The sequence below is a fragment of the Coffea arabica genome, chromosome 3e (assembly GCF_036785885.1).
Source record: "Coffea arabica cultivar ET-39 chromosome 3e, Coffea Arabica ET-39 HiFi, whole genome shotgun sequence".
In the NCBI taxonomy this organism is placed as follows: Eukaryota; Viridiplantae; Streptophyta; class Magnoliopsida; order Gentianales; family Rubiaceae; genus Coffea; species Coffea arabica.
In genome coordinates, this window is record NC_092315.1 from 1479074 (window position 1) to 1493858 (window position 14785).

At 37.4% G+C, this 14785-nt stretch overlaps 2 protein-coding genes across 3 annotated transcripts; one reads left to right on the forward strand and one right to left on the reverse strand.

Annotated features, from left to right (window-relative positions):
• Positions 1-436: 436 nt before the first annotated feature.
• Positions 437-8247, forward strand: LOC113738098 (kinesin-like protein KIN-13A). 2 transcript variants are annotated; one of them, XM_072084181.1, is made up of 15 exons: positions 437-662; positions 807-929; positions 1040-1290; positions 1929-2150; positions 2774-2965; positions 4061-4165; positions 4322-4399; positions 4782-4863; positions 5133-5295; positions 5425-5754; positions 6198-6416; positions 6530-7193; positions 7293-7364; positions 7554-7739; positions 7815-8247. In XM_072084181.1, exons 3-14 carry the CDS (start codon positions 1093-1095, stop codon positions 7734-7736), a joined length of 2508 nt encoding a protein of 835 aa, XP_071940282.1. In that variant the 5' UTR covers positions 437-662; positions 807-929; positions 1040-1092; the 3' UTR covers positions 7737-7739; positions 7815-8247. The 2 variants fall into 2 exon arrangements, with proteins under 2 accessions (XP_071940282.1, XP_071940283.1); XM_072084182.1 differs by lacking the exon at positions 7815-8247 and having other exon boundaries at positions 523-662; positions 7554-7744.
• Positions 8248-8906: 659 nt separating this feature from the next.
• LOC113733959 (ubiquitin-like-specific protease ESD4) lies at positions 8907-14299 on the reverse strand. The gene is made up of 10 exons (XM_072084183.1): positions 14164-14299; positions 12942-14074; positions 12771-12850; positions 12577-12670; positions 12363-12461; positions 11415-11507; positions 11201-11320; positions 10750-10853; positions 9966-10038; positions 8907-9157 (listed from the first exon to the last, which is right to left on the reverse strand). Exons 2-10 carry the CDS (start codon positions 13749-13751, stop codon positions 9095-9097), a joined length of 1536 nt encoding a protein of 511 aa, XP_071940284.1. The 5' UTR covers positions 13752-14074; positions 14164-14299; the 3' UTR covers positions 8907-9094.
• Between the last annotated feature and the right edge of the window lie 486 nt (positions 14300-14785).

Here is a 14785-nt window from a genome sequence, read left to right on the forward strand (position 1 = left end):
AACTGGGGAGGCCATTTTGAAAAATATTTGTAATTCATCACTTGAAGGCATAGTGGTTGAGATTAATGTCTCAGAAATTCAATTTATTGGGCTCAGAATTTCTCTGAGTTCCTCTCTGCTTTTTAAATCTAACACTTTCCGGAGCTTTCATTTTGTTTTAGTTTGTACCCGAAACAAAGACTATTTTTCTTCCCCATTTTATAAAATCTTGCAAAATATGGTAATTTTTAGCTTTATGGAGAAAATAAGCAAGCAGGGTGAAGACTAAAGATGTCATTTCACATACTCAAATATAGCCGTTTCAGTTTTTCTTTTTTTTTTTTTTGAAAAAAAAATCACCTTCCAATAAATATCTCCAACAAACGATATATGGGATTAGAATATAGATTGTAGATTATACAGATATAATTTCTCCATCAGAACTTGCTTGTGTCTCCGGCTTGTGATAAAATACTAACCTCAGTTTCTCTCTGTTTCTCATCCCTCCAAAGCAATCCCAAAAACACGCACAACACCCACTCAATTTCATACACTTCAAATTCTCTATATTTTCTTTACACCATCAAGTTAGGGCTTTTTGCTCATTTCTCCCAGATCTATTCCCCCAGTTAGCCTGATTCATTCCCCCAGATCGCACAATTCTCACTCTTCTCCGGCATCCGGTGATCTCCCTGTCTCCCGCTTTCGCTCCCTTTTTTTTTGCGTCATCTGTTGCGAAATTTATGCTTAGATATCGAGATTCAAGATAAGGTTTTTTATTTTAATTTCTGCTACCTAACATGCATTGTGGAATTGATCATTTCTAGGGCGGATTTTAACTCCGATTAATCTCATTTCTGTGATCACCGGCGAAATTTCTGATTTTGAATTGGATTTTGGGCGTTTCAATTCGTTAATGTGCCGCTTTGATTCGGACTTTTCACCTCACTGTAAGTAAATTTTAGCATTTTAAAAATTTTCTTCGGTTTTGGCAGATTTTTAAGTGTTTTTAGGAATTTAGCGGTGACTCGTATTACCTTTTTTTTTTTTGGTGGGAAAGCTTTGGGAATTAGATCTTGAAAATTGGCTCCTCAGCGGCGATCACAGCGCCACATGGGTGGCCAGATGCAGCAGAGCAATGCTGCCGCCACTGCTCTGTATGATCACCCCGGCAATGGGGGCCCCGCCAGCGGTGATGCTGGAGACGCCGTTATGGCGCGGTGGCTTCAGTCTGCCGGGTTGCAGCATCTGGCCTCTCCATTGGCCTCTACTGGTATTGATCATCGGCTCCTTCCTAACCTTCTCATGCAGGTGCTTCTCTACCTATAATGTCTCTTCAATTCTCAGCTTTCTAAATTTCAAGGAAATGTCTAAAAAGATTGAACTTTTGTATCGAACCAAAAGAAAGTGCACTGACTAATTCTTTTTAGAATCAGGTGCTTCGATTGGTATTATCTGGGCATTGAGGTTTTCATACCTGAAACTTCTACTTAGATTGAGAGTCTGTTATTCATGCTTTCACCTTCGATCTTTGAAGTTAAATGATATTTGATACGAGGACTCGCCAGATTTTGCTTCAGAATATCTTATTGCGTTTTCATGATTTTTTTCCCCTTTTTTTGGTGGGGGGGGGGGGAAGGGAGAGGGAGGGAGATAGGTCGCTTGATATCTTTTGATGGTTCCTGGGTTTTCGTTATCCTCGTTTGATAAATGGTAACTCGTACAGTTTCTTTCGGAAATTGCTTTGTGTAATTGGCTTTATTTAAGGACATTTCATAGAAATGAAAAATCATATACTTTTGCATTTTGCATTTGATATGGAAGAAATCTAATTATCAAAAAAAGAAATATCAAGTGCCAAATCTTATATTTGCATGTATTTATCCTATCAGTTTAGCTATATTATATTAGTTCATGAATAACTGTAGAAACTTGATATTGTTTAAAAGGGCTATGGAGCACAATCTGCAGAAGAGAAACAAAGGCTTTTTAAACTAATGAGGAACCTGAATTTTAACGGTGAACCTGGTTCTGAGCCGTACACTCCTACCTCCCAAAGTTTGAGTGGGTTTGCAGCATCAGATGGCTTTTATTCTCCTGAATTTAGAGGGGATTTTGGTGCTGGCCTTTTGGACCTACACTCTATGGATGATACAGAGCTCTTATCTGAGGTTTGATTCTTATTTATCTGGTATTCCTTAGTTTCGAATTTGATACAATTGGGTGCTTCCTGCTGTACATTCACTTGTCAAAGGGTTTGGAATGATAATGTGCCATTTTGGTTATTTTAAATTGTTAGTTCCCTTTATATGATTTGGGATGTTGGGCACTTGATAAGGGATTTTTAGCATTTACTCTCAGGTTTAGACATTTTGTTTTTTCCTCAGTGCAAGTTATTTCAATGGAGATTCTTATTTGTTGATCAGGTTTCTACACTATGGCACATGATGACATATATTAGAATTACATTCAAATGAGGAATTACAACATGTCAGATATGTTTATGAAATTCTTTTGTGAAAGAAAAATTATGAGATATGCTTTCACATCATTTTGGCTTTTGAGTATTAGCTTCCTTGTTTAATTTAGTGGCTATCTAAAGACAGTTAAATTTTATGTGTAGATTTACTAAATTGTAAATGTAGTCATTTATAATCATCTGGGATGGTTATGAATTCTGACGTTGTTGTGATGACATTATACTGCAGAATTTGGGTGTGTAGTTGGTTGTTCATATCTATTTGCTGACGGCTAATACATACTTATGGTTGGTATCTTTGATTTCCTCTTTCAGCATGTCATTTCGGAACCATTTGAGCCGTCACCTTTCATGCCAGCTGTGAGTAAAGCATTTGACAGTGATTTTGAGGTGATACCCAGTCAGCTTCAAAAAGGACAAACTGATGCAGATGTTCCATCTGGATTTCTTGCAAGTGAAAAAGATATAAACACAAGAGAAAACAATGTGGCTAAGATTAAAGTTGTGGTGCGTTGTTCTTGTTGCAAAACACTCTCCCCAACATCCCTCTGTGTCTATGCGTGGATTTGTGTTTGGGTTTCTTTGTGTAATTGGTGGGGTACAGAGTATATATTTGGGCTATTGGTTTGTTGATGGGACATGGCATTTATGTGTGAACAAGAGTGTGAGCTGTCATTTTGTTTTTGGTTTGGTCTGTAAATTCAAGACCTGCTAGGAGCTGTCTAAGCCTTCGTATTGTTGCAAGAGTTGTTGCTTTTGTTCTATTTTTCTTCTACCAACCATTTTCTATATGGCCTCAGTTTAAGCATGACAATGTTGCATTTGCTGCAGTTCTTCTATATGTACACGTATCTTTTAATGCTTTTTCCATCAGAAAGTTTAATTACTATTTCTTCTTGGGATGTTGCTAATGCAAACTTTCTATGTTCCCATCTGCTAAGAGATTGGAAGTAATATCTTCAAATGTGGGTTGCAGTGACATATACTTCCTTTACGCTTCTGTCATATGCAATTTCTGCTCATGTGTTTAATCAGAAAAAAGGACACACATCCATTTGTTACAATCCTAAGAGTGTTGTCTATGTAAGTTGGACTGGATGTCACATTGAAAAGTTTATTGTCATTTCAAATGTTTGAAAGTTTTGATTTAGTATTTGTTGATCTATTTTACCTCATCTTCTGTTGAAGATATCCAACAATCTCGATACCATACCATAAAACTTCTCTTTCTTCCCGAATTTTTAATTGAAGCATCCATAGAACCCTCCATTTTTTTTTGTGGACACTAAAGATCCTGTTATTCCCATGGAATTCCCAATTTGAAGTACATTCAAACAAAAGGTTGGAAGTTTATGGAGCTACAACCCCCTCTCTTATATTTTTTCTAATAAATACTTTTCATCTACCATAAGTACATTGTTTATGATGTCTAATCTTTGGTAGTATTTCTTATGAAATAAGATAACATAAAATTCTTGTACAATAACAATTTGCAGCAGAGATTGAGTTTTATTGCTGTTTTTATGTATACTGATCTATTTTGCCACTCTTTGCTGTTCTTGTGACAGGACATTTCATCTTATATTTTCATGTTTGTCTTAGGTGCGTAAAAGACCTTTGAACAAGAAGGAAATTGCTCGTAAAGAAGATGACATTGTAACTGTACATGAGGATGCTTATTTGACTGTTCATGAACCGAAGTTAAAGGTATATATCTCGACCATTTAAAAATGATGGCTTCATAATTTTTTACCATGTCATAGGAAATTTAGGATGATGAAAGCTGAATATAAAAATCATGTTTCTTTCATTTTGCTTTCTAGCCGCATTAGTTATGACACTATCCATAATTTTATTTTGAAGGTTGACTTGACTGCCTACGTTGAGAAGCATGAGTTTTGTTTTGATGCTGTTCTGGATGAGCATGTGACAAATGACGAGGTAACACCCTTGATGTTTGGGTAGCACAAATTAGCCTTGAATACTGCATTGCTCTGAAATTTCTGTGAAGAGAGTTCCTCTCTCTCTCTCCTCTTTTTTTTTTTGGGTTGGAGGGGGGGGGGGGTTGTAGTAATTGTGAATTTGGTTCATAAAAGAAAAAAAAAAGTCTTTTATCGTGCCTCTGTGCTGCTGTACTTAGGTGATTCTCTCTCTCTCTAATTGTGTGAGTCTTCCTTGGGGGTCATCTGCGTGTCACTAGTATGTATTCTGCATTTGTAGGCTGGGAAGTAACTGTTTTCATTTTTGCATCTTCTGTAATATGTCCACTTTTGTTTCTTTGACCCTTGAAGGTTTTAAGCCTTCTTTCTGTCAATTGGATCAGGTATATCGAGTCACTGTAGAACCAATTATTCCTACCATCTTCCAGCGGACAAAAGCCACATGTTTTGCATATGGCCAGACAGGTACTTTCTGTCTCTTTTGTTGGATTGTTGGTTATGATCTTGTCCATCGGCAACTTCTTATGTTAAAATGGTCTGAATGACACATATTTCCTTACACCACCTCTCCTTAGTCAACTGTTGAGGGTGCATGATAGTTAGTTTCCTGTAGTTATAGTGGTTTTGTGGACCTTTCTCTGAATCATTGACTAGTCATGGGCCTCTGTTCATTCTAATCGTGTTAGATACTACTAAATTACATTCTTCTCTCTTTTCCTTTGTGATTTCTTCAGGGAGTGGCAAGACATACACAATGCAGCCATTACCTCTTAGAGCTGCAGAAGACATTGTTAGATTGCTGCATCAGCCAGTTTATCGTAATCAGAGATTTAAGTTGTGGCTCAGCTTCTTTGAGATATATGGCGGAAAACTTTTTGATCTTCTCAGTGACAGGAAGTTAGTACTCTCTTTGGCGTTGTTAGGTTTCTTGCTTGATGCAACAATCATGAGAAGTTCTCCATTTAAGTGCTTGATAATGGTGATGTTTGCTTGTTTTTGGTTACTCATTTTCTTGTGCAAATGCAGAAAACTGTGCATGAGAGAAGATGGACGACAACAAGTTTGCATTGTTGGACTACAAGAATTTGAAGTATCTGATGTCCAGATTGTTAAAGAATTTATTGAGAGGGGAAATGCGGCGAGAAGTACAGGTTCTACTGGTGCCAATGAGGAATCGTCGCGGTCACATGCAATATTACAACTTGCTATCAAAAAGCATAATGAGATTAAAGACTCCAGGAGGAACAATGACGGAAATGAATCCAGGAGCGGGAAGGTTGTTGGGAAGATTTCTTTCATTGATCTTGCTGGTAGCGAGAGAGGTGCTGATACAACGGACACTGACCGGCAAACACGGTAATAATTCCTGAAACTACTTTTGTTTTTTTGCAGAATAGTGGGAAATGTGTTTACAAGACTTGTCATTCAAACCTTCTGCCGCATGGGCAGGGAGTTGGATCTCAGCCATTTCCTCTTGAGTTTGATCCGATTTAACATTCATTTGGCTTTATCTTTGACTTACCAATGAGAATGCCTTCTTATTGCCTTGATTATGAGTGCCTAAAGTAGTACCTCGTCTTCAGAGATTAGTTATTTTTTCTTTGTTAATTGCTTTCTGGCTAAATAACGTATTTTCTTCTCAAAAAAAAGTCTCTTCTTCTCTCTTACTTCTTTTTGATGCTTCAAACAAAGTGTTTTACTTAGTTGAGCAATTCTTCTTGTTTGTATCACGTTAACTCATTATGTGCTTAAAATAAGCTCCACTTTTGCACTCAAACGCTACTTTTATTCTGTTTAAGGATTGAAGGAGCAGAAATTAACAAGAGTCTTTTGGCTCTTAAGGAGTGTATTCGTGCCTTGGACAATGACCAGATCCATATTCCTTTTCGTGGGAGCAAACTTACTGAGGTGCTCCGTGACTCCTTTGTCGGCAACTCAAGGACTGTTATGATATCGTGCATTTCTCCTAATGCTGGTTCATGTGAACACACACTCAATACATTGAGATATGCTGATAGGTATCGTCATCTCTTTGAGATTTTTTTCCTTTTTTTGTGTGGTGGTGGGTAGGACCAAATTTGAGTTATAACATAACAGTTTACTATGTCACTAAAGCTCATCATATGAACAGGGTTAAAAGTCTCTCCAAAAGTGGAAATACAAAAAAGGATCAGGGTTCAAGTTCATTACCACCTTCCAGTACTAAGGAATCCTCATCAGCACCATTTTCTTCTTTCTCTGCTGATGTAGAGGATTTGGTGGACCAACATCAGGAATCTAAAGCAGTGGATAACAGAAGGGTTGTACAAAAGGAATTTACTTCTTACAATTCTTCAAGTGATGTTGATAAACAACCTTCTAGTTTTACATCAAATTATACTTCTGGACTGGAGGAAAGTACAGCAACTTCCAGTGCTCCCGACAAGGAGAGGTCTGATATGAAAAACAGTCATGGTGGTTCAAGTCAGAAAATTAACTTGACATCATTTTCCCAAATTGCAGCTGATACAGAAGAGAAAGTGCAGAAAGTTTCTCCTCCACGTCGAAAGGTGTATCCTCAGATTCCAGTCGATACAGAAGAGAAAGTGCAGAAAGTGTCTCCTCCCCGTCGGAAAACATATAGGGATGAAAGGCCCGAAAAACTGGGAAATTGGCCAAGAAAAGATGCTGCTAATTTTGATTCGTCGTCTAGCTATAAACAACAAAATGTGAATATTGCCGACACAAATGGTGTTGGGTCTAAGCAATATGAGCCTGAGCAACCTCATGAAGATAGTATCAATGAGATACTTGAGGTTGGTTTCTGTTGTGTGCTTAAGCAAACTCCTTGTGCATGTTGAGTAGTTTTTTCTAGTAGATGCTGAAATGGTAGTTTCACTGTTTTGATTGTGAAGGAAGAAGAGGCCCTCATTGCTGCCCATAGAAAGGAAATTGAAGACACAATGGAGATGGAGATTGTTCGTGAAGTAAGTGTACTTTCCATGCTGCTTCTGACTTATGCTTGCACCTCGTGGATTCTTATAGTGTAAAATAGTAACTTTACTGAGCGCATATGCCAGTTGAAATGTCTGGGTGTGAAAGAAAGGTTTGATCTTTGTAGAGAGATGCTTGTTAGTGCCACTGCTTATCAGCCTAACTTGTGCTCCTGATTTCAGGAAATGAAACTACTCGCGGAGGTGGATCAACCCGGAAGCCTAATTGATAATTACGTGACACAGTTGAGTTTTGTGCTTTCACGTAAAGCAGCAAGTCTGGTCAGCCTACAGGCTCGTCTTGCCAGATTCCAACATCGTCTGAAGGAACAAGAAATATTGAGTAGAAAGCGGGTGCATCGCTAAGGGGTAAATATCTTGTAAATGTCATGACCCGCATCTACTTTATATCCACTGACTTTTGCATGTCACAATTTGGTACAGCTGAAAAGTACTTGTCAAATATGTATCAATGTGGACATTTATGATTGTCAAGAATGGCATCAGCAGTGCAGTTGCATCATGCACTTGGATAAACCACAAGATCTTCGAAAGTTGCCTAGTGCACTGGTTGCAGAGGACGGAGTGACGTGGTCATTGCAATGTTGAGACGTTTATAGGCTTTGTTGTAACTCAAGTTGTATAAGCTGAGGCTTAACATTCAGAATTGCTGGCTCAAACAATGATGCAAGAAATCATATTCGTAGGTGGTGTTGGTTGTATAGAGAATGTATTCCAAAATGAGTGATGTCTTCTTTCGTTGGTGGGTTTATGGGACTTCTTGTTTGATGATTGTTGAAATGATTTGGAGACGTACGCTTTGTACTGAAAGGGATAATCTTCTCATTTTTCGGGAGTATACTTCACTCTTTACCCACTTCCAAATCCTTTATTTCCCCTCCGTTTATGTTTACTAAGAGCCTGTTGACAGAAGAATCTCGTCTCGTTTATACCCGTAGCGAAAAGAGGGCTTGTGAAGCACTAAATCTGATTTGCGAGTTGGAATACAGGTGTAGACGTATTTTTTGTTTTAAGCCATAAAACTCGGTAACGTCCCAATCCCTGTTTGAAAAAAAATTGAGTGGAGACCTTAATTGTGCTGTGCCACATTGTCCTACATTATCCAGGAACATGGATCCAACCGCACCCAAACTGCTACAGGCGATCTGTCAGCAGACGGGGGAGGGAAAGGAAAGATATGAATGCGCAAAAAACCCCTCCGTCAATGAATGCAAGTATACGAGGAAAAACAGACAAGATTAACAATATGGAGACCTGATCCTGCAGTATACATGCCTTCACATTCTAAGCCAAAAAAAAAAAATTGATGCAGACCACTATAGAATCAATCCAATTTCCTAGTGAAACAAGGGCCCCAGAGATTACATCTCCGATGAAGGTAACCTTTACTCGGCACACCAATAATAGGCAGTCACTCAGAGAAGATGACCAGCATCAAAACCACAAGCTCCCAAACAAAACCATACCAGGAAAAGAAAAAAAAAACAAAAAAAAAAAAAACTTGATAGCTGTCCATTTGGCTCACGTGTGGGGAAAAAGGTTACCAAACTCTTGGGCAAAGATAAAATGCCACTTCACTCGTACCAGGATGTCAAGTGATGTCATTTTTTGTTTTAATCTGTTCATTCCTCGTTCTCCAGCATTTTCATGCATATCCATGATCTGTCAATTAGCAAATATACAGCATCCAGAAGTTCAAATGATCACTCAGCTTTTGACCTCAAAATCTCTAAAGCGGTCCTCAGCCTAAAGTATGGCATGTGTTCCTACAGGCAAGAAGAAAACACAAGTTAGAAAGAAGAGCCCTTTCAATCTAAAGCTAAAGCAGCAACTAAGACATTTGGAGATATTAAAAGCAGTAATGAATAACATGCTTAAGTCCCTAGTAAACCTCGTCTCCCCCACCCATACCTTGATCTTTGACATACAGGTGCACAGAATAACGAAAAAGCTCAATAGACAGAGAAAGCTCAATAGACAGAGATTACAAATTACCAAACAATCAAGACAACCTATTCTGACATTAACCGCTGGGTAAACATGGCAGCTGCAGGCATCAACTAAGCTTCAGAAATTTCCATGAAATGCTGTCCAATCCTACTAATGTTAGAATAATACACAACCAAATCTGCTAATGGTACAACCGGAAGTAATAAACACTTTGTTTTTTACTTTGGCCCATGATAACTCTGTCCTTTCTAGTTAATTATCTCACCAATTCAGTGTCAGCTAACTCTCATCTGACATAACATACACCCCTGATCCCTTCATAAACAGAGGACATACAACTAGAGACATGAATGCTCCATGGAATAATATGTTATGGCTATCTCAACACCGAACTACGACAGCATCACAGAGAGAAGATATTTAATACACTGCGGTTTATAAACAATCTGCACATGCCTCCTTCTGATGTTCTGCAATACTAAACTAAAATCTCCTTCAGAATCTGAAGTATCCAACAAATTCAAACAGGAAAGAATAACGAAATCCTGTAAAGTCAAGCTAATCGCAGGCTCAAGAAGATTTAAAAGACATAAATAAACCATATCTCTCAGGTTGTGCATTTACCTGATTAAAACAGAGTCCAATATCTCTACTGTAAAAGTCGGCATATTTGATCATAAACACACCGCAGTCGAATCTGCTCATAACACAGACAAAAACCTTGTTTTATTGAACAATTCATAAAGAAAAATGGAGAAGAATTCTTAATTTCGCTTGTACAGTTATATTAGAGCTAAATGAAATCAATCTTTTTGCACCAGTGACAAAACAGAGGGACAATCATTTAAGCTCATACCACATGAGCAAACCACAACAATTAACAACAGAAAGTGAACAGCATCCCAAAGGTAAATGGCAGAAAAGACTAATCAGGTATCCTGTGAAAGTGATGATGACTGCCATTTCACACGATCTATATTGCAATAACAAAAGTCGAAATTGGGCTAAGAATGAAGAAGATGACAAAGAGGAGATTCACTAACTAAAGACAGGATATAGTAGGCGTTTTAACCTCCCACATTTTAACCTCAAATTATAATTGGTGCTTATAAGCAATTTAACAGAGAGCACACATAGATATGATGTCAAATATCTATCCAAATATCACTAGATGCACGAGGCAAATTTATTTCATATACCTGCTGCTATTGTTGAGGGTGGGAAGGGCCAGAATTTTGCTAACTTTCATACACATAAAGGGCTATGTATTAGGCTATTAGCAGTTTACAAGGAACGTTTTCCTAGACATAAGATAAATCACTAAATGATATGGATATTAGCTTAGAACTATTTCTCAGGTTGAAACCATTTTGCAAGCAGAAATTTGACCAAAAAGAAACTTCAGTACCCATTCTCCTGTTCTGGAAGGTCCGCAACAAATTCTTGCTGCCAGGAACTAACATCAATCCCTTTGCCACACTTGTCCTTGACTTCATCTACAATGTATCTAGCCTGGAGATATAAATATCAAAAAACTGGCTTCATCACCACATAGCACTATGAGTTAAACACCAAAACTTTTGTCTTCTTTCTTTATGTATCAAGAACATTCTTTTACTTCTTTATAATGAGAGAGAAAAAAAATTTAAATCAATCATAGGAACAATTGAAGAATTGCAGCTAACATGTAGACAACAATATGGGACATTTCGTTTTGGATTTCTTAAACTAGTGAGAGTAAGGCCCATTATGACTCTGTTTGAAGACCATAGAAGTGAGTCAACTCCTCTGACAACTTTATCAACCCTGTAATTGAGGACTCAAAGCACTTTAAAAAAAAAAAAAAAAAAAAAGCTTACCAGTACTTTAATCACTTGACTATCAACTCCACCAAGCGAATCAAGATACTGAAACTTTTCATCCTTCTTGTTGATGACTGCTAAGCACCAATGGACTTCTTTGTGAATTGGTACAAAAATCTGAATAAATTAGAAACATCATCTAACTTTAAACTAAGCCAAGGGATCAAATCCAGTACTCCACAAAAACAACCTAAGGATCTAAGGATCCTACCTTATCACAATCAAAGATACAATATCCAAGCTTCTTTTGGGAAGTCCATCTCCGAACTGATTGATAGTTATATCCGCCCTTTCCACTAACTAGCTGCAATTTCAAATGTCACCCAAAAAACTGATTGAGGCATAGAAGACAAAAAAAGTTCTTAAATCTAAGGATAACCTATCAAATCACATCATATATCAAACTCATGACCTCACAATTCTTTCAAATGAATAAGTTGCAATTCTACAACAACTTCACGCAAAAATTTTCCTAGTAAAGCAGAAAGCATTCTCAAAAAAAAAAAAAAAAAAAAAAAACTAGAAACCATCACAAAGTAGGTTTAGTTGATTGATTGAATCCACCTAGATCTCAGCGAAGCATGCACCGTATATTTAAAAAGCAACAGGAGTCCAATTTCTAGAATTTCATTAACTTGATTTGACCAACAAATTGGAAATCCTTAACATGCAGAGAATTTGAGAATGACGGGGCATATGTTACTTAGCAGTCAATATTTAACATCAGCAATAGATTTCCATCCTTAGTATTATATTCACCTTACAAAAACACAACCAATTTTTCTTTCAAGCTTATCCATCTTTCCACACTTCTATGCATGTACTATGTAATAGGAAAACTCATAATTGCAATAGAAGTCTTCATGCCCAGGGCCCCAGGCCTCCAATGCTTCCCAAAAAGTGTACAGTTTAAGTTCTCCAATCTCATAGATGCTAAAAAATGCTGGTAAAAATCTAGAAGACTGATATTCAAATTCCAAACTTAGCCTTTTTACTCTAATTTTCTATTTTGTAAGTTTTGGAGCAAATTGCATGAAGTGTTGACAAATGGGTACAATAACACATTCAAGTCTAAGCCCTAAAAGAACCAATACATATAGAAGTTATTACAACCAATCAACCTTTTCTTGCCTAAATGCGGAAAAGAGAGCTCACTGACCTTTTTGAAAAAGAAAGTGTTAAAGAAATGGCAATTCAAGAATTTTTTAGGCTCCCTTCTCTCCCTTTCTTTTAAAAGCTCAAGATATAAATTGATAACCTGCAAAAGAAGAAAGCCCATTTACAGAGGAAAAAACTTTGTCAAATGCTTGTGCTAACTCGATAAGAAGTCTTTTCACCAAGTTCATGGAAGCTGACAAAAAAGCAAAGTTCACCTCATCATTCAACCATGCACGTGGTCTCAAGCACTGCAAAACTTCTCCTGTAATACTAATATTTGAATTTTCATGGGTCACCAAAAGCTTCCTCCTGTACATAAACCACAGAATAAAAATGAAATGATAACAGCACATAAAATGGACCAATATGGAGCCATTTAAAGGCAAACAAAGACAGCATTAACTCATACCGACTGGAATTAGAAAGAGCACGGTTAACCTCAGTCTCTTCTTCCTCAGTAAGAGGCTTAAAAGCTTCTGCTGTCACATCCTGCAATCAAATGCAAGCAAAGTAAGCAAAAATAAATAAATAAATATACACAGCAAGAAAATTCCATACTTTCATGGCTCAAAAAGATTACCTTCTTAGCAGCTTCTTCTTTCTTCTGGGGACGCAATAACTGTTGTAGCTGCAATTGCTTCTCAGTATATTCAATCTGAAAATTCAACGAGTTAATTTTATCATTCCTCCTCTCTGCAACATATAACAATTTCTTGTGCACGCTTTCTTGTGGAACGCCCAACTCCTGACTTAACGACAAAGACTCCAGCAACTTCTCTGTAGTCTCCACCTTCAAAATCCCATCACTCACATTTGTCATTGCTGACGAACTTGATGGCCGAGAATCCTTATCCACAGCAATCCCATCAAATTTCCTCGAGTCCTCATCAACAACCCCATTACCGTCCTTCCACGTCTGGTCCTCCCTAACCTCTAAAATCTCAACCTCCTCAATACTGGAATCTTCGGAAACCTCCTGCACCTCCTCTTTAGCTATCTCAGTCGCCTTCTTATCTTCTTCATTAAACCTCAATGTATCCAATGCACTTCTTTTCGTACTTTTATATTGCCCACTCAAAAGGTTCCCCATTTCGTCAGCTGAACCGTCTTTGTAACTAACTTTAGAAGGAGAATTCCCCAAATTCACAGAAGACACACCTCTGTGCCGTCTAACAGGGGCATGAGGTTCCCTTTTGAACAAAGTTTTCTCAACGGGATACCTAAAAAACTGGAAAACTGCGGTTATACGGTCCGTCCGACCTGTAGTCTGATTTATAAACGCCGGAAGTCTGGATTTTTTAGAAACAGGTGAATTTGAAACTAGGCTTCCGTAATTCACGCTGCTGCTAAAGTCGTATCCGCGCTTCCTATTACTCGTTAACGCACCCATGGATAAACAAAATCTGGATTTCTAACAAACTGTAGCAGGGAAAAAAACCTCCGAAAAATCATCGAGAAACCTAAACCATTGCCGGCAAATTCTCTATCAATTCACCGACGCACAACAAAAATGAGGCTACAATAATGAAATGTATGGGCAATGGAAAGGAAGAAGCATAAATTGATGGAAAAGGGAGAGATTAAATTAGGGTTTCGAAATTTAACCCGCAAACAGATAAAAACAAAGGGAGAACTAATACTACTGGAATTAGTGCTTGCTTCTGATGAATGAGTCCGTTGGGAAATAGAAGATCAAATATTGGAGCGATCGATCTGCCGAAAATATGAAAATTAGGCTATCAATTTTGAAAATTTGACTTGTTTTATACGTGTAGAGAGAGAGAGAGAGAGAGAGAGAGTACGTGTGTTTTCCACTGTGCGTGCGCGTGTGAGAGAGAGGGGGCCCTGGAGAGAAATGGGATTCCGCAAAGGAAAGGGTTTTGATGGGTTTCGCGGTTTTACTTTCAGGGGAAAAAAAAATCACAATTTCAATTGTAGTATTAGGGCTACTATTGAGAATTGAGAGATTGGAAGTAAATTCATAGTTTCTACAATTGTGTGACGTGGTTGATGAGAAAATTGTACAATGTGTTGGTGAAATTGTAAATTATGTATGAGATGATTTACCAAACAGCTAATTGTTGATAATCATTATAGAACTTGGGGTATTTGAAAAAGTTACTTCAATGCACAATGTATGAAGAAATTTTTCTGGTAAAGTGTGACAAGTTTAAGTTTTTCATATATCTAGAATATATTTATACTAATATTATTATTATTCTCGAAGAATGAGAATTATTTAATATTTATTTTCAAAATTTTTATTATACTTAAATGAACTGTATTGTAATGTTATCTCGTAGTTAACTGATACTGGATTTCATATACAAAAATACATGTTAGAGTGCTATCGGATTATCATAGTGCGTAAATTGTATAAATTAGAATTGTTGACTTGAAAGTTGAAACCTCCCATTTGTTGGT

Bases quoted from the DNA above. Each gene is read 5' to 3' on its own strand.
- LOC113733959 (XM_072084183.1), bottom strand. From the start codon at position 13,751: ATGGGTGCGTTAACGAGTAATAGGAAGCGCGGATACGACTTTAGCAGC. The intron at 12,462-12,576 runs GTGAACTTTGCT...CTTCTTTTGCAG, and splicing joins GTGCATGGTTGAATGATGAG to GTTATCAATTTATATCTTGA. The intron at 11,321-11,414 runs GTAGGATCCTTA...TAATTTATTCAG, and splicing joins GTATCTTTGATTGTGATAAG to ATTTTTGTACCAATTCACAA.
- LOC113738098 (XM_072084181.1), top strand. From the start codon at position 1,093: ATGGGTGGCCAGATGCAGCAGAGCAATGCTGCCGCCACTGCTCTGTAT. The intron at 1,291-1,928 runs GTGCTTCTCTAC...ATTGTTTAAAAG, and splicing joins TTCCTAACCTTCTCATGCAG to GGCTATGGAGCACAATCTGC. The intron at 7,365-7,553 runs GTAAGTGTACTT...TCCTGATTTCAG, and splicing joins AGATGGAGATTGTTCGTGAA to GAAATGAAACTACTCGCGGA.